This window comes from Cetorhinus maximus, chromosome 1 (assembly GCF_964194155.1).
Source record: "Cetorhinus maximus chromosome 1, sCetMax3.hap1.1, whole genome shotgun sequence".
NCBI lineage: Eukaryota > Metazoa > Chordata > Chondrichthyes > Lamniformes > Cetorhinidae > Cetorhinus > Cetorhinus maximus.
In genome coordinates, this window is record NC_135879.1 from 48,555,145 (window position 1) to 48,579,006 (window position 23,862).

The 23,862-nt window shown below is 44.7% G+C and overlaps 1 protein-coding gene across 1 annotated transcript in view; it reads right to left on the reverse strand.

The window, feature by feature from the left end:
- Positions 1-23,862, reverse strand: part of gucy1b1 (guanylate cyclase 1 soluble subunit beta 1) — a 257,460-nt gene that overhangs the window by 95,556 nt on the left and 138,042 nt on the right. The window contains exon 5 of the mRNA XM_078546718.1: positions 13,736-13,966. Coding sequence (XP_078402844.1) covers positions 13,736-13,966 — 231 coding nt within the window. The remainder of the gene's footprint in view (positions 1-13,735; positions 13,967-23,862) is intronic.

Below are 23,862 nucleotides of genomic sequence, written 5' to 3' on the forward strand. Positions count from 1 at the left end.
GAGTCTTTGAATATCTTTAAGGCAGAGGTGGATAGATTCTTGCCAAGCAAGGGGGTGATAGGTTATTGGGGGTCGGCAGGATGTGGATTTGAGGTTACCACCAGATCAGTTATGATTTTATTAAATGACGGAGCAGGCTCGAGGGGCCAAATGGCCTACTCCTGCTCCTTGTTCGTATGAACCATCCAGTGCCAACTTTCTAACAGGTTTCTGGACCTTATCCATTCGCCCAATTGCTATGGAGTTCATTATTACTCTGGGGAGCTTCCACGATGTGAAGGAGGGGTTAAAACAAGAAGGATCGATTAGTGCCACTTTGCAGGATTTCACTTGAATAAGCATCATTGTTTCACTTTTCTGATTCCCTACATTGTCATTGTAAGGTCCCTAACGTGTCTCAGTTGTGCCTCTCTCCTTATTTGGGAATGCACAGTTCAGCTGCATACCAATGTAATCAGCCCCCCAGTGCATGCAGCTGCCCTCCAATCGACCCGCAGAGCCCTCACCAGCACAGCTTCTCCTCATTTTCATTTTGCACTGCACCATTGCTGCAGGTTGGAAGATGATGGTGCAGAACCCTCACTGCCAGGCCAGCTTGGACCCTCCGTGTGTGTGTATGGAAACCACCCCCCTATCAACCCAGGGCAGCTTCATATTCAGACTTTCCTCCCTTACAGACCTCCCGATCCAGCCCCTGTATTCCTCGATTCCATTGTGCTTCTGTTGCATGTCAGGCCCATGTGGACCTCACCCATCCCCTTCTTGATGACACATATTGTTCAACATATACCCCCCACTCCCTCTCCCCCCGTCATGCTTCTGAGTGCAACCTTTCAGACGCATAACCAGCATTACAAGTCCCCTGCAGCCCCTTCTCCTATCTAAAGCCACTTGCCCCCTCCCCTTACCCAGTACAGGCCTAGCCCTGCAAGCCCCTTCCCATGCCTCAAGGCAGTTCCCCCCACCACCCCACCCCCTACCTTCCCCGGTTCAACCCTGCAGCCCATTAAAAGGCTTACTGCTGGTCTGGTAGTTTGAGACTTGCCTATGACACTCCCTGAAAGCGATGTGGTTCTGCCTGCAAAGCCTGGCACTGATTCCTGCAAGTGCTGCATCATGCAAGGGAGACAAACTAACCTCAAAGTGCCGAGCGATGTGCAAGTCGCCAGGTGCATGTCCCTTATATCCTGTTGTGAAATACGTCGTTCTAATTGCACGCCGATGTGCCCGGATGATTCAGCGCGGGGGAATGATTCCAGCGAACAGGACTTACAATCAGATGTAAATGTTTAAAATGACATTCTCGACATACCATGGCGGGAAGCACAGCTGCCAATGATGGGTGAAGCGGACGATTACCAACTGGTTTCACGACAACTTAAAAATTTTTGGCCCTTGCACCATATTTTCCACTCCCGCCTGCCATCATGCCTGCCGCGAATGGGGGTGGAAAATCTTGGCCTTAATCTACTTGGCCCACCTCATTCCCTAGCACCCGATCCAGGAATAGCTCTTTCCCAGATCCGCTGGGAATATGCTGGTCAAGGAAGTTCTGCTGAATACATTTCAGAATTTTCTCCCTTTCCTTATCCTTCACTTGAGCATTATCCCAATTGATATAGAACCATAGAAAAGTTACAGCACAGAAAGAGGCCATTCAGCCCATCATGTCTACGCCATCTGAAAAATAAAAAATAAAAAAAACTGGCTGCACATTTTAATCCCGCCTTCCAGCACCTGGTCTGTGGCTTTGCAGGTTACAGCACTTTAGGTGCAGGTCCAGGTGCCTTTTGAATAAGGATTTCTGACTCCAACGCCAAACCAGGCAGTGAAACACCCACCACCCTCTGGGTGAAGAAGTTTTTCCTCATGTCCCCTCTAATCCTTCTATCAATCATCTTAAATCTGGGTATTTAAATTTTCCCAATATCACCACTCTGTACAACTTGCATGTCTGATTTTCCTGCAGATTTGCTGCTCTCTCTCAAAATTTGGAGGCCTATAGAATATCCACAGTAGCATGTTTACACCCTTTTCACTGCTCAAATCTACGAAATGGATTCTGTCTTTGCCCCATGCTATCTTTTCTTTCCAGCACTACAATGTCTTCCCTAATGAGGACTGTCACCCCAACTCCCTTTTTGGCTTCCATACCTTTTCTGAACACCATTCATCCTTGAATATTAAGAGCCCAGTCCTTGCCTATGTAAGCCATATTTCCATTATTATTACATAATATTCCCTCACAGCTATAATAAGCTACCTTATTCACCACACTTTATGTGTTCACATACATGCATTTTAAACTTGTCCTTGCATTTTTCAAAGCCCCTCCTTAGCCTGTTCCTATCCAATATAGTACTTACTTCCTCTCTAGTACTGTTAAACACTCACTCATCCTAGGATTATGTTGGAGAACATTAGGTATGAGAATGTCATCTTCAATGGTGCAGGAGAGAGGGTTTTGGATTCCTGGATCACTGGGACCATTTCTGGGGAAGGTGGGACCTGTACAAGCGCGACCCTCTACATCTGAACCAGAGCGGGACTAACATCCTTGTGGGCGGGTTTGCTAGTGCTGTTGGGAGGAATTAAACTAATTCGGCAGGGGGAGGGGACACAGAATGTTAGCAGAATAGGGACACATCATAGTACAGTAAAGCAATCAAGTCAGAGGGAGTACAGCTGCATTAAGTTTCAAGGGAGTAAGGCAAGGCTGGGTAGCCTCTACTTTAATGCCAGGAGTATTACAGGTAAAATGGATGAGTTAAGGGTGAGGATTGACACGTGGAATTGTGATATAGTAGCCATCACTGAGACGTGGTTGAGGGAGGGGCAGGATTGGCAGCTCAACATTCCGGGATATAGAATCTTCAGGCGAGACAGAGGAGGGGGTAAAAGAGGAGGAGGCATTGCATTATTAGTTAAGGAGTCAGTTACTGCAGTAAGGAGAGATGATATCTTGAAGGGGGCATTGAATGAAGCTTTGTGGGTACAGCTTAGGAATAAAAAAGAGGCAGCCACATTGTTAGATATTTTAGACCCCAGATAGTCAGCGGGAAATTGAGGAGCAAATATGTGCACAATTTGCGGAGGTATGTAAAAACAATAATAGGGTAATTATATTAGGTGATTTCAACTTTCCCAACATTAATTGGGGTAGACATAGTGTTAAGGGCTTGAATGGAATGGATTTCTTGAAATGTGTACAGGAGAACTTTTTAGGTCAATATGTAGAGGGTCCAACAAGGGACGGCGCAGTGCTGGACCTAATTCTGGGGAATGAAGCCAGACAGGTGGCTGAGGTGGTGGTGGGGGAGCATTTTAGTGATAACAACCATAACATGGTACAATTTAAGCTTGTTATGGACAAAGAAATAGACAAGTTGCAAAAAAATGTTTTGGATTGGGGGAGAGTGGATTTTAGTAAAATAAGGCAGGATCTGGCCAAGGTAGACTGGGAACAGTTACTTGTGGGGAAATCTACAGAGGAACAGTGGGGGGTGTTCAAAAAGGAAATGGGGAGGGTACAGGCTCAACATGTTCCCTCCAGGGTGATAGGAAGGAGTAACAAGCCCAGAGAACCATGGATGACCAGAGATATTCAGGATAGAATGAGAAGGAGATGAGAGGCTTTTAGCAGGTACAAGGGGAGCAAATCAGCGGGGGCATTAGTGGAGTAAAGAAAGTGCAGGGTGGAGCTTAACAAAGCAATTAGGAGAGCAAAGAGGGGATATGAGAAAGCTCTGGCTGGTAAAAGTAGGGAAAATCCCAAAATATTCTTTAAGTATATCAATGGGAAGAGGATAACCAGGGAAAGAGTAGGGCCCATTAGGGACCAAGGGGGCAATCTATGAGTGGAGCCAGAGGGTGTCGGTGGAGTGTTGAACGAATACTTCACATCTGTCTTCACCCAAGAGAATGAGGATGAAGGTATGGAATTTGGGGAGAGAGACTGCGAGGTTCTTGAGCAAATTGATATCGGGAGTGACAAGGTATTGGAGGTGTTGGCAGGCTTAAAAGTGGACAAATCTCCAGGTCTGAATGATTTGTGTCCCAGACTGCTTTGGGAGGCAAGGGAGGAGATCGCAGGGGCTTTCAACCAAATTTTTTATTCCTGTCTGGCCACAGGGGAGGTGCCAGAGGACTGGAGAACAGCTAATGTGGTTCCACTATTTAAGAAGTGAGGTAGAGATAAACCAGGGAACTACAGGCCAGTGAGTCTCACGTCAGTGGTAGGGAAACTATTGGAGAAAATTCTGAAGGAGAGAATCTATCTCCACTTGGAGAGGCAATGTTTGATCAGAGATAGTCAGCATGGCTTTGTCAAAGGGAGGTCATGCCTAACAAATTTGCCTGATTTTTTTGAGGAGGTGTGTAAATGAGGGTAGTGTAGCTGATGTAATTTATATGGATTTCAGCAAAGCCTTTGACAAGGTCCCACATGGGAGACTTTTGAAGAAGGCAAATGCACATGGGATACAGGGTAATTTGATAAGGTGGAATTAAAATTGCCTTAGTTGTAGAAGATAGAGGGTGATGACAGAAGGCTGCTTTAGTGACTGGAAGCCAGTGTCCACAAGGATCTGTGCTGAGTCCCCTATTATTCATCATTTATATAAACAACATAGGTGACTATGTGGTCGGGGCGGGGGGTAGGATTAGTAAGTTTGTGGATGACACAAAGATTGGCCGGGTGGTTAACAGTGAGGTTGAGTGTCTTGGGCTACAGGAAGATATAGATGGGATGGCAAATGGGCAGATAAGTGGCAGATGGAATTTAACCCTGAAAAGTGTGAGATGATACACTTTGGAAGGGGTAATTTGACAAGGAAGTATTCAATGAATGGCATGACACTAGGAAGTTGTGAGGGACAAAGGGACCTTGGCGTGTCTGTCCTTAGATCTCTGAAGGCGAAGGGGCATGTTAGTGGGGTGGTGAAAAAGGCATTTGGGACACCTGCCTTTATCAATCGAGGCATAGATTACAAAAGTAGGGAGGTCATGTTGGAGTTGTATAGAACCTTGGTGAGGCCACAGCTGGAGTACTGTGTGCAGTTCTGGTCACCACATTATAGGAAGGATATATGATTGCACTAGAGGGGTTGCAGAGGAGATTCACCAGGATGTTGCCTGGGATGAAACACTTAAGTTATGAAGTGAGGTTGGATAGACTTGGGTTGTTCTTGTTGGAGCAGAGAAGACTGAGGGGCGACCTGGTCAAGGTGTACAAGATTATGAGGGGCATGGACAGGGTGGATAGGGAGCAGCTGTTACCCTTAGTTGAAGGGTCAGTCATGAGAGGACATAAGTTCAAGGTGAGGAGCAGGAGGTTTAGTGGGGATGTGAGGAAAAATTTTTTTACTCAGGAGATAGTGACGGTCTGGAATGCACTGCCTGGGAGGGTGGTGTAGGCAGGTTGCCTTGCATCCTTTAAAAAGTACCTGGATGAGCACTTGGCACATCATAACATTCAAGGCTATGGGCCAAGTGCTGGTAAATGGGATTAGATAAGTAGGTCAGGTGTTTCTCACGTGTCGGTGCAGACTCGATGGGCTGAAGGGCCTCTTCTGCACAGTGTGATTCTGTGATGGCTTCAGACCCATCGATATCCGGGGGCTACCAACAGTATCTGTGGGTGGGGGGGGTTAACATTGACCAGAAACCTAACTGGACAATCCACATAAATACCTGTTACAAGAGCAAGTCAGAGGTTGGGAATTCTGTGATCCTTCTACCATCTACGAAGCACAAGTCAGGAGTGTGATGAAATAATCCCCACTTGCCTGGATGAGTGACCTTCCAACAACACTGAAGAACTTCGACAAAGTAACTTATTTGATTGGCACCTCATCCACCACCTTAAACATTCACTCCCTCAACAACTGATCTCAACCACTGATAAGCCTTTGTGTCTACCACATAGAAGATGCACTGCAGCAATTCACTAAGACTTTTCCAACAACATGTCACAAGGACACTGCTTAGAGGAATAAGGGTAGAAGGCACAAGGGAAAACCACTTGTTTTCCAGAAAAACACAAGTTCCCTTGCAAGCCATTCACTGTCCTGACTTGGAAATAAATCACTGTTCCTTCATTGTCACTGGTCCAAAATCCTGAAATGCCCTACCTTTCAGCACTATGGATGTACCTGCAGCAATTCAAGAAGGTGGTTCATCACCACCTTCTCAATAGCAGATAGGGATGGACGATAATTGGTGGCTTACCAGTACCACATACATCCCATGAATGAATACTAAAAAACAAATGGAAGATAAATCAATGTATTTTCTAAATGATGAGAAACTAGGAACTGTAAAGAAATATAAAGATTTGGGAGTCCATACACACATCAGTAAAAGCTGGTGGACAAGTACAAATAGCAATCAAAAGCGCTAATGGAATGTGGTCATTATCTCAAGGGGGCTGGGATTCAAGTGGTGGAAGTTATGCTCGAGTAATATAGAAACTTGGTCAGATCCCATCTGCAGTAATGTTTAGCTTTAAGTACTGCACCTCAGGAAGAGCATATAGGGTATGGAGGGATTACAGTGCAGATTAGTTAGACTAATACCAGGCTTCAGAAGATTAAATTATGAAGACAGGCTACATAAACTTGACTTTATTCCCTTGAATATGAAAGATTGCAAGATGATCCACTCAAGACTTTCCACTTTAGAAAGTCAAACAGATTCAGGAGGATATTTACTTTGGCGAGGGAAATCAAGGACAAAGGGACAAAATCTCAAATTTGGGCCACTTAGGAGTGAAATCAGGAAGCACCTTTCTCACACAAAGTGTAGTAGAAATCTGGATCTCTCATCCAGAAAATCCTGTTGCTATAGGAAAAGTGGAGCTTCCAAGACTAAAATAATTTTTTAGGTAAATTGATCAGGATGATCTAATTGAATTAGTTTTAAGAAGATGAACATCTTGTTCCTAGTATTGCCACTTATCTCAGTATTACACTGAAGTGTTAGACTAGATGTCTCAAGAGTTGGACTTAAAACCATGTACTTCTGAGTCAGAGGCAAAAATGCCGCCACCAAGCAAACACTGGCACCAGCATAAGAATCCCATTCAAGTTGGTAGTGGATTTTTTCACTCTCACTGGCACATCACAGACGTTCCCTGGCAGAGAGTCTATTATACTCGAATAATTGGTGTTGCCCAAAAGGAATTTTCCTTTTGAAGTTTGAGATCCTAAAGCCTGCACCCACGTCTTTTATCAACAGAACTCGGATGTGAGCTTCCCGACTGGTGAAGCAGATCCCGAGCTGTGCTTTCCTCCTGCACCTATCCCTGTTCCCTTGTGCTGAGTGAATCAACTACTGTTCATCCTTTTAACTCTCTATCAACTATTTTCAGGCTGAGCTCAAACAGGAGTCCATAATGCAGAGCCAGCCTTTTCCGTGTGCAACCGCATCACCAAGTAGAGAGAGGGGTGACTAATGATTACCCTGCTTCCCTCCTGCTCCATCTCTCTCCCTGGGCTCCTGCTCTCGCCTCTCTCCCTGGGCTCCTGCTCTCGTCCTCTCTCTCTGTGCTCCTGTTCTCATCCCCTCTCTCTCTGGGCTCCTGCTCGTTCTCACTCTCTCTAGACTCCTGCTTGTCCTCTTTCTGGGCTCCTGCTGGTCCTCTCTCTCTGGGCTCCTGCTTGTCCTCTCTCTCTGGGATCCTGCTCTCTCCATGCCTTGCTTCTCCTGCTCCTGCTCTCACCTTGCTCCATTAGAGCTTTTTTCCTGTGCTGTTTTCTCCCAATTCTCCTAATCTTTCTGTGCACCTGCCAAAGGTACACAGACTCTGCAGTAAGATGCAGACAGACCACCTCACTGACATCCTCAATTAAATACCTGTTTGATTGAGAAATAAATAAATATTGGCCAGAACACTGGGATATCTCCCCTGATCTTCTTCAGAATAGCATCATGGGATCTTTATGTGCATCTGAGAAGGCAGATGGCTTTCAACATCCACTCCCACCCAGTCCAGCATTCCCATAGCAATCATATGCCAGTTGGCGTACTCTCCCCCAGACTGACAGCAAACAGCAGGAGGTTCTCCTCGCACAGGATGGCAAGGCGAGACCTCCCCATCTGACAAAGAAAGACTGGATGGAGATGACAGAAGAGTTCGGTAGCCATGGGGTTATCCATAGAACCTGGCTGCAATGCAGGAAAAAAAAGAATGACCTTCTACATTCTGCTAGGGTGAGTGAGGAAGCTAACTGTCAATGCGTGTACACAACCAAGGGAGAGTGTGCTTGTGGTATGTGTGGGAAGTGTCTGTCATGGATGTGGATAAATGTTTCCCACATGCCCACAATGCCAACTGAAGCACTCTCAGCACCCTGCAATGCTCTTGGGGGTTAGGGCATGACATGATAGGGCACCTACAAGTGGAACAGTGCCTCAATGTGCAGTGCGGAAAGACGAGAGATAATGGGTACCTACATGAGGAGTTGATTGATCTGGATATGGAAGATATCAATCTCCAATTGTATTTGCAGGAAAAGAGGGTCCACAATGCCTGTGAAAGGTTGAGAGTTGATGAGAGGTGGTGGAGTACCAAACTTGACAGTGCTGGCAAAGATGGAGGAGGACATCCTGGATCTGGTGAGTCAGCAGGGGCCAGATGGGTTGGCAGAGGAGAGGCCAATGTTAGTGCTGGGGTGGCAAGTTTCATATGGACCTTTTCTCGGCAATGGGTAATTAAGTCTGGCTGGGATGGGGGATGGCATGGGTGTGCATGATGCAATGTGTGTGGTCACCACATCTGTGCTATGTGTCATATGTTGCATGTCTATGTCCAAGATGCATCTACTTTCACTCAATGTTCCACCTCATTGTTGAGTTGCATCCATCCGTCTTATTCCTTCAGCAGGTAATTCAGTGTCCCCAGCAAATGTCATTCCCGAGAGTCCAGCACTGACCTCTGCAGAAGATAAGGGGGGTTCAGAGGATGTGCCATCCCATCCTCGCTCTGCAATTAGCATTAATTCAGATGCTGGCAGCTCAGTAGATATGTGTGCATTGGCCATAGTTGTTGTGCCTATTGGTTTGATGCACACAATCAACGAACCAGCTGACGGAGATGATGACAGGCCAGTTCTCTGACACTTGGTGGAGTGTGAGAGTCGTGGGTGATGCTGACCCAGGCAGATAAGCCTCGGGAATTGTCTGTGAGCTAGCAAATATTGGACACCCAAAGGGAGATGTGTGAAGATCTGGCAGAGCTTCCTGAGGGTATGCGGACCTTTGCAAAGACAGTTGAGTTCATCCAGGCCATGAGAGCTGTGATCACCCTCTCTTCTGAATGTGTAGCTTCCTCCATTGGGAGACTGGCAGCTCTCATGGAAAGCCACACCCAGCATTTCTATTAGAGGTTTCTCTGTTCAGTTCAGACCTGTAAGTCCTTGCATTGTCAATGACCTCAGGTAGGCATTGCCATTGCAAGAGATGGAAAAGGCACGTGGAGTTTCTCCCAGATCCGTGTTCTTCTCAGGTAACCAGGGAGTCCACAGTGTCACTTCCAGCCCTCTGCCAACGATACCAACACCTCAGAGGAGGGCTGCTGGAGTCCTTCACAATGCCTGTGCCCTCATGACTCAGGCAAGGAGAGCATGCCGGCCAAGGTCATCCAGGCCAGCTGGACAGTAAGGTCAGCAGGCTGCCTCCAGCCCTGCTGGCAGTGACGGGAGAGCACCTAGAAACAAATGAAAAAAATCCCTGTAGATACAGAAGGGCCATCATGGTTGGTCACTGAATGTGAAAGGCTGAGTGTTTTGTTGTTGACACATTCCTCACTATATGTTTGACATATTTTATGGTTGTTTCTTGTTTATGCATGGACTGGAGACTACTGACATTCATAAGGGCTGCAAAGCCATGACAGCTCCAAACGAAATCAGAGGCCCTCCTAAGAGAAGTTTGTAGATATGAGCCTGTCCAGTCCAACAAGAAAGGTGGCACTGCTAGACCTAGTTCTTGGAAATGAGGTGGACCAAGTACATCATTTATGTATTTAAGACCGAGATAGATAGGTTCTTGATTGGTAAAGGGATCAAAGGTTACGGGGAGAATGGGGTTGAGAAACTTATCAGCCATGATTGAATGGCGGAGCAGACTCGATGGGCCAAATGGCCTAATTTCTGCTCTTATGTCTTATGGTCTTATGGTCTCTTATCAAGTGTTAGTGGGGGAACATTTAGGAGACAGTGATCATTGTATCATAAGGTTTACAAAGACGATAGAAAAGGACAATGGGAAATCCAGATTAAGAATAATCAACCGGGGAAGAGCTGACTTCAATGGGGTAAGAAAGGAGCTGGGCCGGATAGACTGGAACCAAAAGTTGGTGGGAAAAACTGTAGCTGAACAATGGGCTCCCTTCAAAGAAGAACTGGTTCAGGCACAGTCAAGGTATACTCCCTCAAAAGGGAACGGTAGGACAAACAAATCCAGAGCTCCCTGGATTAAAAAGGACATAGAAATTAAGATAAAGAAGAAAAAGTGTGCCTATGACAGGTAGAAGATACAATTGAGAACTAAGCCGAATACAGAGGTTCAGAGGGGAGGTAAAATAGCGAATAATAGAAGCAAAGAGGGATTATGAGAAAAAACAGGCAGTCAACATAAAGGGGAATCCCAAAGTCTTCTATAGGCACACATATAGTAAGAGGGTCATAAAAGGAGTAGGGCAGATTAAGAGATTTACACATGAGGCAGGGGGGATAGCTGAGATGTTAAATGAATACTTTGCATCTGTCTTCACCAAGGAAGCTACGGAGGCCATGGTGACAGAGGAGGAAAAGCTCACTAGAAGGGTTCAAAATTGATAAGGAGGAGGTATTGGATAAACTATCTTTACTTAAAGTCGACCAGGCACCAGGACTGGGTCAGATGCATCCAAGGATATTGAAGGAAGTGAGTGCAAATTGCAGGGGCACTGGCCATAATCTTTCAGTCTTCCCTAGACTCAGGGGAGGTGCCAGAGGACTCGAGAATTGCAAACAATTGTTTGCAAAAAAAGGTTCAAAAAAGGTTTTGAGGATAAGCCCAACAATTACAGACCAGTCAATTTAACATCAGTGGTGAGGAAGTTTCGAGAAACAGTTATTTGGGATAGAATTAATAGTTACATGGAAAAATGTGGGTTGATTAGGAAGAGCCAGCATGGATTTCATAAGGGAAAATCCTGTTTAGCTAACTTGCTGGAGGTTTTTGAAGAGGCAACAGAGAGGGTTGATGAGGGTAATGCTGTTGATTTGGTGTACATGGACTTCCAAAGGCATTTGATACAGTGTTGCACAACAGACTTGAGAAAAGCTATAACTCATGGAATAAGAGGGACAGTAGCAATGTGGATACAAAATTGGCTGAGTAATAGGAAGCAGAGAGTAATGGTTAATGGGTATTTTTTGGGCTGGAGGAAAGTTTGTCGTGGAGTTCCGCAGGGGTCGATATTGAGACCCTTGCTTTTCCTGATAAATATTAAGACCTAGATCTTGGTGCGCAGGGGACAATTTCAAAATTTGTGGATGAAACAAAACTTGGAAGCATTGTAAACTGTGAGGACGACAGTGTAGGTCATCAAAAGGACATAGGCAAATTGGTGGAGTGGGGAGATGAAGTTCAATGCAGAGAAGTGTGAGGTGATTCATTTTGGTAGGAAAAACATGGAGAGACAATATAAAATAAGGGGTACAACTCTAAAGGGTGTGCACGAGCAGAGGGGCCTGGGTGTATATATGCATAAATTATTAAATGTGGCAGGTGGAAAGAGCAATTAATAAAGTATATAGTATCCTAGGCTTTTTTAATAGGGGTATGGGGTACAAAAGCAAGGAGGTTATGCTGAACTTGTATAGGACACCAGTTAGACCTCAGCTGGAGTATTGTGTACAGTTCTGGGTGCCACACTTTGGTGAGGAGGGGACTGCTTTGAAGAGAGTGCAGAAGAGGTTTATAAAAGTGGTTCCAGGGATGCGAAACTTTCAGTTATGAAGATAGATTGAAGATGTTGGAACTGTTCTCCTTGGAGAGAAGGAGAAGGGGAGATTTGATAGAGCAGTTCAAAATCATGAGGCGGCTGGAGGGGACAGATAGGGAGAAACTGTTCCCGCTTGTAAAAGGATTGAGAATGAGAAGGCATAGATTTAAAGTGATTTGCAAAAGAAGCAAATGTGATATGAGAAAAAAAAGCTTTCAACGAGCGGTTTAAGTCTTGAATGCACTTCTTAGAAGTGTGGTAGAGGAAGGTTCAATTGAAGCATTCAAGAGGTCATTAGATGATCATTTAAATAGAAATAATGTGGAGGGCTACAGGGAAAAGGCACTGGGTCATAATGCTCATTCAGAGAGTCAGTGCAGACATGATGGGCCATAACAATTCTGTGATTTTGGATGGTTTCATTGTTTGCTTCATAGGGGCGGAGAGAAATCAGGTGGTGCCTCCATACTGCTGATTGGGAAAGGCCTGGTTGGGATTGGCCTCAGTTGAAACAACCAATTATCAGGCCTCCCTCATCTCCCTAACACCAGTTTTCCCTAGCACCAGTCTTTGCTGGCAACCATCTAGCTCAGCACCATGTGCACCCTCCTATTCCTCCTCTGACTGACTGTTGGAGTTGTCATCTGAGAATGCCTGGCGATCGTCCATGCCTTCATTCTCAAGTTCTTCTCCTTTTGTATTGCCAGGTTGTGCAGCCCACAGCAAATCAATGATCTGTAAAGTGTCAACTGACCAGTTGAGGCAAAATTTAATCTCGTGTGCCTCTCTTCCGCCTCAGGGCGAGGATGTCTGATGGGCATCATAAGCCACCTCCTTAATGGGAGACGAGCCATCTGGTTGAGCAGAGGGCATGAAAAGCCGTAGCACTTAGGAGTGCCTGAGGCTATAGGCATCATGACCATTCCCAGGGTACCGCGCAGATACCTGCAGGAAGTGCAGACATCGTTCACAGACAGTCTGGATATTCAAGGAGTGAAAAACTGACACAATATCAATGCACCATATTTCACGTTCAATTGGGAGGTCAAAATGCCTATTTACTGAGTGTAAAATCCTGCCCATTGATTCATTACCTTTTTCTTTTCATCAACAATGTCAATGGAAGAGAAATTGTGGCATTTCACTAGTGATTTTCCAACAGAAGCCTGCTGCATATGAGGCCCCACTGGGATTACAGGCTCCTGTGACATTCTTCCAGGCCTTGTGCACGTCAGAGCTTCAGGATTTGTCATAAGTTTCTGTCAGAGTGGTGATATATTCTTTGGAATCTCTCACTGCAATCATTCTAAAATAGTTCCTAGAGATATTATTATTTCATGTTGCATTACAGCTGCACACATCACATTTATGTAATAAATAGTGTCATTATTAATAGTCAACATATAGATGGAGCAGGGTAATATTTCCAAGATATGAGCAGGGTAATATTTCCAAGAGATGATGGAAGTACAACTTGAGAGCTAGGTAGTGGGGTCAGTGCATCTGACAAAGGCTGCTCCTGGTTTTCAATAAATTTGGAGAGCAGGACATCGTTAGCACTGCAACTCTGGTGAACTGGCATCTGTGCCCGATTCTCTGATCTGCACTCCAAGAGACAGAGCGAGAATCCGCATTGGATCAACACCCTCAAGAAAATGTTTGCAGATAAGACTTTTTTTTTGTTTGAACTGTTGTCAACTTTCAAATCTGATAATTATCTTATGGGTTGTACTAAATTCATACCTGTGGCAGTACTCGATATATTGCATTCCCACACTGTGTCACCACAAATTCTTTATCAAACATAATGTGAAAAGGAAATGCTTTGCAGAAAGTGTATGGACTGATTCTGGATTCTTGGATATTATTCTCCTCAAACCGATCCAAATCTTCGGAGAAAGCCTCTTCTTCTGAACCTTTTTGCTCAATCAAGAATTGAATATGATCACATTCTTCACTCTTCTCCCGGACCACCTAAAAGTTCAAACAAATGAGGAAACAATATAGCTTTAGGGTTCTTCTCTTCAGCCACATATGTTTCTGAGAGTCTTCAATCAGAGGAAGCTATCTCCATTGTTGAGATTGTCACGCACTTCGCTGTTCCTTCTAACACTAAATTAAACACTAACACTCAGCATCTCAATTATATTAACAATCTTTCTTTGCTTTATAAAAACAGTAATTTAAGCAATATTTATAAAGCGACCCTTCAACTTATAAAGAGCATTTTACCCAAGAGATAAAATATGTACTAAATGAGAACACTAAAGATGATTCTGGCATTCACAGTAAAGGAGAAGGGAATAAAGAAATTGGCTAAGATAAAAATAAATAAACAGGAGGGACTTAAAGGGTCAGCAGTGTTCCAAGTAGGAAAGTCACATGGGCCAGAAGGGATGCTTGCTAAATTCCCAAGGAAAGTAACAGTGGAAATAATGAAGGCTCTGTCCACAATCTTTCAATCTTCCTTGGCTATGGGAATGGGGAGAGAACTGGAGGCTTACAAATATTATACCCCTGTACAATAAGAGTAAGATAAACACGGTAACAAGTCAGCCTACAGCAGTAGTGGGGAGGTTTCTATAGACCATAATCCAGACAAATTGTAATTGTCACTTGGAGAAACACCAGTTAATAAATGACAGCCAACACAATTTTTTAAAAGGTAAATCATGCCGGACAGACTTGATTGAGTTTTTCAACCAAATAATGGGAAGGATTGATCAAGGTCATGCAGTTAATGTGTATAATGATTTTCAAATGATGTTTGATCAATGCACATAATTGAAACAATCAGCAAAACTGTAGTCTATGGTATTAAATGGGTAGGAAAGCATGGATACAAAATTGGCATCAAGACAACAGAGAAAAATGGTGAAGTAGTTTTTCAAAGAGGGTGGAAGTATATAGTGATGTTCCTCTGGATCAGTGTTAGGGCCTTTGCACTTTTTGATATATGTTAATGATCGGGTTTTGTGTACAGGGGGCCTAAGTTTACAGGAGACACAGCTTCAAAATAAAGAGTGAGGATGATAGAAGCATACTTCGGGAGCACATAGACAGATGTGCATATGGGATCCTGGGCTTTATAAACAGAGGCACAGAGGTTACGATAAACCTTTATGTATCACTGATTGACCTCATCTAGAGTATTGGGCAAGATGTAATGGTTACAGTGGTGAGCCCATCCATTATCTGGAGATGGTTGACGACCCCGCAGTGGCCATTTCCGGAAACCTCGCAGGGATTAAATTTCAATCAGGGCTGGCTGCTGCCGAGGTTTCCAGCTCCTGCAGGGGAGATTTCCCACAGGAATTTCTCCTGCAGGGCGGATGTCCCATCTCTAAGATCTCCAATCAGAGGCTGAAAACTTTCCACTAGGTGCAGCATCACCAGTAGTGGTGGCGACGCCGGCACTGCAGGAGAGCCTAGAAGAAGGATGGTCACTGAAGCCCTGGAGCTCAGCTAAGCGGGACAGGATTGCCAGGACCAGTCAGGGCTGTGGCAGGGGGAGGTAGGTCACTCTAAAAGGCAGGGAGCCGGCTTCCCACAAGTCCCTCACTTTCCACTAGTGGGTGCCTCTGTTGGACACAGGATGCTTGAGAAGGAAGGACCCTTCCACAAAGCCGCAGGCATACCCACCAGGGTTTACCTGCTGGCTTGCTCACATGGTGTTGCCTCTGCTATCATTTATTGAATACCTTATGTGACCTTATTGGCCTCCAGACAGGAAGGCCATTCTCGACCTTTCCCACCCCAGACTCGGGGAAGTCGGGAGGGTGATGGACTCTCCACCCTATGCCTTCCCACCCAATTACTTCCAGCTGTCAGCCCACCTCCAGGGGGGAATTAAATTTCACCCACTGTGTCTATTCTAGGAAAAACATTTTGGGAAGGGTGTCAAGGTCTTGGAGAGGGTACAGAGGAGATTTATTGTCCATAATTAATTGCCTTTGAGAAAGTGGTGGTGATCTGCCTCTTTGAAACAGAGCAGTCCATGTGTTGTAGCTACACCCACAACGCTATTAGGGAGAGAGTTCCAGGATTTTGACCTGATGATGATAAAACTACGATTCATTTCCAAGTCAGGATGGTGTGTGACTTGGGGAAACTTGCAGCTGATGTTCCCATTGGCCTGCTGCATTGTACTCTAGTGGTAGATTTCATGGGTTTGGAAGATGCTGTCGAAGATGCTCTTGGCGATTTGCTGCAGTGTATTTTGTAGGTAATGCACACTGCAGTCACCATGTGCTAGTGGTGAAGGGAGTAAGTGTTTGAGGTGGTGGATGGAGTGTCAATCAAGAGAGTTGCTTTGTCCTGGATGGTGTTGAGCTGCTTGAATGTTGTTGAAGCTGCACTCATCCAGGCAAGTGAAGAGTATTCCATCACACTCATGACTTCTGCTTTGTAAATGGTGGAAAGGCTCTCAGGAGTTAGGAATGAGGTATTCATTGCAGAGTACCAGTCTCTGACCTGCTCTTGTGGCTACCATATTTCTGTGGCTGGTCCAGTTAAGTTTCTGGTCAACGGTGACTCCCAGGATGTTAATGGTCGGGATGGTAATGCCATTCAATGTCATGGAGAGATTGTTAGGTTCTTTCTTGATAGAGATGATTTTACTAGAGTGGTTTCAAGGGATGAGTTTTGTTTAGCTACAAGGTTAAGTTGGAAAAAATGAAGTTGTTCTCCTTTACAGCATAGGAGCTTGAGAAGAGATTTGATGGAGGAGCACAAGATTGTGGGGTGAATTTTATGGCATCCCCCTGCCAGGCAAGAAGGAAGGGGGGTACCTCCTTGGGTGGGGGATGGTCCCTTGTGCCCATCTAGAGCACCCCCCCCCACCACACCTTCCAGAATGGCATCCCTCCACTTTGTGCCTCCCTTCCTGGCAACTTAAGGTAAGTCCAGCAGCCATCTTTCTTCTGAGGACTGGGTGCAGTTCTAGCAGCGGCCACTACTTGCTTCTGGTGCTGCTGGGACTACAACAGCTGCCAGTCAATCAGATTTTCAGGCAGCTCACAAGGGCAGGAGTTCCTGTCCTGGGGCAGAAGCCCCACTCTCAGGTAACTAAAGTTGCCCCCAGCATATATTTGGCTGCCCCAGAGCAATAGTAAGTCGCCGAGCTGTAAACTGACTTTTCAATGGGCGTGGGCGGTGAGGGGTTGGCATAACATGCATCCCTCTGAAAATACATCCCTATGAAAGGTCTGGATGATGTACAGAAGGAAAACTGTTCCCATTAGCTGATGGTACAAGGACCAGGGGACACAAATGTACTGTTTTGGGCAAGAAATGCAGGGTAAATCATAAGGAAGACATTTTATGCAGCTTACAACACTGTTAATGACCTGGAGCATGTCGCCCACGAGGGTGGTGGAAGCAGAAATGGTCAATGGTTTCAAAAGGAAATTGAATGGCACTTGAAAATAAATTCTCAGGGCTACAGGGGCAGAGTGGAGGAATGGGACTGATTGGATTGCTCCATGAAGAGCCAGCATAAACATGATGAGCTGAATAGCCTCCTTCTCTGCTGTATGATCATTGCCTGACATTTGGATGATGTGGATGTTACCAGTCACTTTACCAGTCACTTATCAGCCAAGCCTGAATGTTGTTCAAGTCTTGCTGCATGCGTACACAGACTGCTTTCCTATCAGAGAAGTTGCAAATGGTACTGAACAGTATGCAATCAGCAAACATCCTTACCATTGACATTATAATGGAGGGGAGGACATTGCTGAAGCAGTTGAAGATGGTGGACAGGACATACCTGGGCAAGTTTGCACATTGTCAGGTAGTTGCCAGTGTTGTAGCTGTGCAACTTAGTTAAGGGCGCAGCTAATTCTGAAGCACAAGTCTTCAGCACTACAGTCAGAATGCTATCAGGCCCACAACCTTTGTTGTAAGCCGGACACTCAGCCATTTCTTGATATCATGAGATAATCAAAAGAGTTGAAGATGGGCATCTGTGATGATGCAAATATAAGGAGAAGGCCAAGATGGATCATTTACTTGGCACTTCTGATTCAAGATGGTTGCAAACCCTTCAGCCTCGTCTTCATCAAGGCTCCATCATCACTGAGAATGGGGGATGTTCGTGGAGCCTTTTCTTCCCATTAATTGTCCATCACCATTGATTACTGAATGTGGCCAGACTGCAGATCTTTATCTGATCTGTTGGTTGTGGGATCACTTAGCTCTGTCTGATGATGATTTCCCGTCTGTCTCAGGAAATGATGGCTGCACCCAGGGTGTATGTCACTCCTGGGTTGAACATCGTCTTTTGTGGCTGTAGAGGCTGATTCACGGGTGGCAATCCCTTCCACAGCTGGCACAGCCGAACAGTATTGGTCCGAAGTCGACTGCTGTTTCTTCTTTCTGGCAGGCTCTATTTTCTGCTACCTGGTCATTTCTTTTGCCCTCTGCTTTATCCACGCCCTTACTGACTGCTTGCCACCAGGTGCTCCAGTCAGCAGTAAAAACTTCTCATGCATCGAATCCAATCCAGGTCAACTTGAGGTCTCGCTTGCAGATATCCTTGCATTGCAGATGTGGGCGACCTGTTGGTGTCGTGCTGATAGCAAACTGGCCACAGGGTATGTCTTTGGGGTTGCGGCCATCATTCGTTCTGCTCATACGGCCCAGCCAACAGAGTTGCTGCTGACTCAAGAGGGTAAACATGCTGGGGATCCCTGTACACTGATGTACTTCCATATTCAGCACTCTGCCTTGCAGGAGATGCCCAATATTTGTTTGAGGCAGTGAAAGCTATTCGGCCTCTTTTCATGGCTTGTATAAGTTGTCCATGCTTTGCTACTGCAAAGGAGGGTCCCGATAATTCAAGCCTGGTACACACAGAGCATTGTATTTTCGGTTAGTTGCTGTTGGTCTACACTTGACTTCTCAACTTTTACATGACAGCTGTGGCCTTGGCAATCCTAGTGCCAATTTTGGAATCAAAAGGACAGGTTGCTGGCCATTGTTGATCCACGATATGACGACCTCCAGAGTGAGGCTGTCAATGTTGATGGAAGGTGGAGTCTCTACATCCTGGCCCATAACGTAGGTCTTCTTGACTTTGACTCAGTCCAAACTCTTTGCAGGCCTGGCAGAACCAAGGTACAAACTGTTGCAAGTGAACTTCAGTATGGGATGCCAGTGTGCATCATCAACAAACAGCAACTTATGGATTAGCACTTCAGTCTTAGCGCACAGTCTTGCCAAGTTGGACAGCTTGCTCTGTCAATAGCAAGCTGATTCCACTGTTTGGCATGATTTTAAAGCACAAATCATGTTTTATCAAACTTAACTGAACTTTTTGAGGCATTAACTAACATGATAAACAAGTGAGTGTGTAAGGGTATCATTTATATAAACCTCCAGAAAGTATTTGACAAGGTTCCACAAAAGAAACTTAAAAATGAGAACACAGACTGGAGGCAATTCTATTGGCTTAGAAACATAGAAACTAGGAGCAGGAGTTGGCCAATCAGCCTTTCGAGACTGCTCCGCCATTCATTATGATCATGGCTGATCATCCAACTCAATAGCCTGCTCCCGCTTTCTCTCCATACCCTTTGATCCCTTTCGCCCCAAGAGCTATATCTAACTCCTTCTTGAAAACATACAATGTTTTGGTCTCAACTACTTTCTGTGGTTACGAATTCCACAGGCTCACCACTCTCTGGGTCAAGAAATTTCTCCTCATCTCAGTCCTAAATGGTCTACCCCATATCCTCAGACTGTGACCCCTAGTTCTGGACTCCCCCACCATCGGGAACATCCTTCCTGCATCTACCCTGTCTAATCCCGTTAGAATTTTATAGGTTTCTATGAAATCCCCCCTCATTCTTCTGAACTCCAGCGAATGTAATCCTAATCGACTCGACCTCTCCTCATATGTCAGTCCCGCCATCCCAGGAATCAGTCGGGTAAACCTTCGTTGCACTCCCTCTATAGAAAGTACATCTTTCCTCAGATAAGGGGGCCAAAACTGCACACAATATTCCAGATGTGGTCTCACCAAGGCCCTGTACAATTGCAGCAAGACATCCCTGTTCCTGTACTCGAATCCTCTGGCTATGAAGGCCAACATACCATTTGCCTTCTTTACCACCTGCTGCACCTGTATGCTTACCTTCAGTGACTGGTGTACAAGGACACCCAGGTCTCGTTGCACATTCTCCTCTCTCAATTTATAGCCATTCAGCTAATAATCTGCCTTCCTGTTTTTGCTACCAAAATGGATAACTTCACATTTATCCACATTATACTGCATCTGCCATGCATTTGTCCACTCGCTCAGCTTGTCCAAATCACACTGAAACATCTCTGCATCCTCCTCACAGCTTACCCTCCCACCCAGCTTTCTGTCAGCTGCAAATTTGGAGATATTACATTTAATTCCCTCATCTAAATCATTAATATATATTGTGAATAACTGTGGTCCCAGCACCGATCCCTGCGGTACCCCACTAGGCACTGCCTGCCATTCGGAAAAAGACCCATTTATTCCTACTCTTTGTTTCCTGTCTGTCAACGAGTTTTCTATCCATCTCAATACACTACCCCCAATCCCATGCGCTTTAATTTTACATGCCAATCTCTTATGTGGGACTTTGTCAAAAGCTTTCTGAAAGTCCAAATAAACCACAACCACTGGCTCCCCTCGTCAACTCTACCAGTTACATCCTCGAAAAGTTCCAGTAAATTTGTCAAGCATGATTTCCCTTTCCTAAATCCATGCTGACTCTGTCCGATTCTGCCAATGTTTTCCATGTACTCAGCTATTAAATCTTTTATAATGGACTCTAGAATTTTCCCCACTACCGACATCAGGCTGACTGGTCTATAATTCTCTGTTTTCTCTCTGCCTCCCTTTTTAAATAGTGGGGTTACATAAGCTACCCTCCAATCTGTAGGAACTGTTCCAGAGTCGATACAATCTCGGAAGATGACCACCAATGCATCCACTATTTCTAGGGCCACTTCCTTAAGTATCTGGATGTAGATTATCAGGCCCCGGGGATTTATCAGCTTTCAATCCCATCAATTTCCCCAACACCATTTCCCTACTAATACTTATTTCTTTCAGTTTCTCCCTCTCACTAAACCCTGTGTTCCCCAACATTTCTGGTATGTTACTAGTGTCCTCCTTTGTGAAGACAGAACCAAAGTATGTATTTAGTTGGTCAGCCATTTCTTTGTTCCCCATTATAAATTCCCCTGTTTCTGACTGTAAGGGGTCTACATTTGTCTTCACCAGTCTTTTTCTTTTCACATACCTATAGAAAATTTTACAGTCAGTTTTTATGTTCCCTGCAAGCTTACTCTCGTACTCTACTTTCCCCTTCTTAATCAATCCCTTGGTCCTCCTTTGCTAAATTCAAAACTGCTCCCAATCCTCAAGTCTGTTGTTTTTTCTGGCCAATTTGTATGCCTCTTCCTTGCTTCTAATACTATCTCTAATTTCCCTTGTAAGCCATGGTTTGGCCACCTTTCCTGTTTTACTTTTGCACCAGACAGGAAAAAACAATTGTTGCAGTTCACCCATGCACTCTTTGAATGTTTGCCATTGCCCATCCACGATCATCCCTTTAAGTAATATTTCCCAATCATCATAGCCAACTCGCGCCTCATACAATCGTAATTTCCTTTATTAAGATTCAGAACCCAAGTCTCAGAATCAACTACGTCACTCTCCATCTTGGTGAAGAATTCTATCATATTATGGTCGCTCATTCCCAAGGGGCCTGGCACAACTAGATTGCCAATTATTCCTTTCTCGTTACACAATACCCAGGCCTGTTCTCTCGTTGATTCCTCAATGTATTGGTCCAGAAAAACATCCTGTATACACTCCAGGAATTCCTCCTCTACGGAATTGTTACTAATTTGATTTGCCCAATCTATATGCATATTAAAGTCAGCCATAATTACAGCTGTTCCTTTATTACATGCGTCTCTAATTTCCTGATTAATGCCATTCCCAACATCACCACTACAGTTTGGGGGTCTATATACAACGCCCACTAATGTTTTTTGTCCCTTAGTGTTTCTCAGCTCTACCCATACAGATTCCACATCGTCGGAGCTAATATCTTTCCTCATTATTGCGTTAATTTCCTCTTTAACCAGCAATGCAACTCCACCGCCTTTTCCTTTTTGTCTGTCCTTCCTAAATACTGAATACCCCTGGATGTTCAGTTCCCATCCCTGGTCACCCCGCAGCCATGTCTCCATAATCCTGACTATCTCATACCTGTTTACATCTATTTGCGCGGTTAATTCATCCACTTTATTGCTTGTATAGGGAATTGGTTAGAAGATGGGAGGTAAAGAGTAGTGATAATGGGTATGCACTCAGGATGTGACTGCTGACAGCCACAGGGTACTGAGCCGTACAGCCATACTGTGGTCTCAGCTTTTAAACTCAACTATAAATGACATGGATGAACAAATAGAGAGTTGTGTTGCTAAGTTTGGTGATGATACCAAGTTACATTGCACACTAAATTACACAGTTAAGAGCAGAAAGTCACAAAGGGACATCAATAGATTCAGTGATGAGGAAAAACTGTGGCAGATAGGGTTCCAGGCATGAGGTCATCTACTTTGTATCTGAGAAATAATAGAGCAGAGTATTTTCTAAATGGTAAGAAGTTAGGAATCATCAATATGCAAAACATTTGCCGTCCAAGTTCATAAATCACTGAAAGGTTAGTCAACAGCTGTGAAACATAATTTTAAAGGCTAATGGAATGTTAGCTTTTCTCTTAAGGAAGCTGGAATACAAAGGGGTGGGGGTTATGGTATAGCTACACAGAGCTCTAGTTAAATCCCAACTGGAGTATTGCATTTAGCTTTTGGCACAGAATCGCTGGAAGGATGTAATTGGCCTTTCGGTAGATGTAGATGCCAGAGTGATACGGGGTTAAAAGGGTTAAATTATGAGAACAGATTACATAGCCTAGGCTGGTATTCCCTTCAACAAAGAAGATCTATGATCCAGGTGGAAAAACTCAGCATGCCTGACAGTATCTGTGGAAAGGAAGACAGAGTTAACATTTCGAGTCCGTATGACTCTTCACCAGAAGTAAAGAGAAATCGAAATGTAGTGAAATATAAGCTGTTTAAGGGGGGTGGGACAGGTGGAGCTGGATAGAGGGCCTGTGATAGGTGGAGGTAAAGGAGAGATTGTCATAAACAAAAGGACAAAGGGGTGTTGACGGTGGTGATATCAGCTAAAGGATTTGCTAATGGTGACATTAAGGGTAGAAAGCAGGATGAGCAAGTGACAGATGGCATAAGAGCCCACATGTCCGTCCTTGGCCTGCTGCAATGTTCCAGTGAAGCTCAACGCAAACTGGAGGAATTGCACCATATCTTCCAATTAGGCAGCTTACAGCCTTCTGGACTTTACATTGAGTTCAACAACTTCAGATCATGAACTCTCTCCTCCATCCTCACCCCTTTTTGATCCCCTTTTTTCTAATAATTATTATATTTTTCTATATAAATTTGTTCTTTTCCCACCTACTTCTATTATTATTTTTAAAATTTATTTCCATCCATTGTTTTATCTCCACCTTTTAGCCTATTTCGATCCCTTCCCACCACACCATCCCCTACTAGGGCCATCTATCACTTGCTCATCCTACTTTCTACCCTTAATGTCACCATTAGCACATCCTTTAGCTAAGATCACCACCGTCAACACCCCTTTGTCCTTTTGTCTATGACATCTTTGGCATCTCTCCTTTGCCTCCACCTATCACTGGCCCTCTATCCAGCTCTACCTGTCCCATCCCCCTTAAACAGCTTATATTTCACTACATTTCTATTTCTCTTTAGTTCTGATGAAGTGTCAT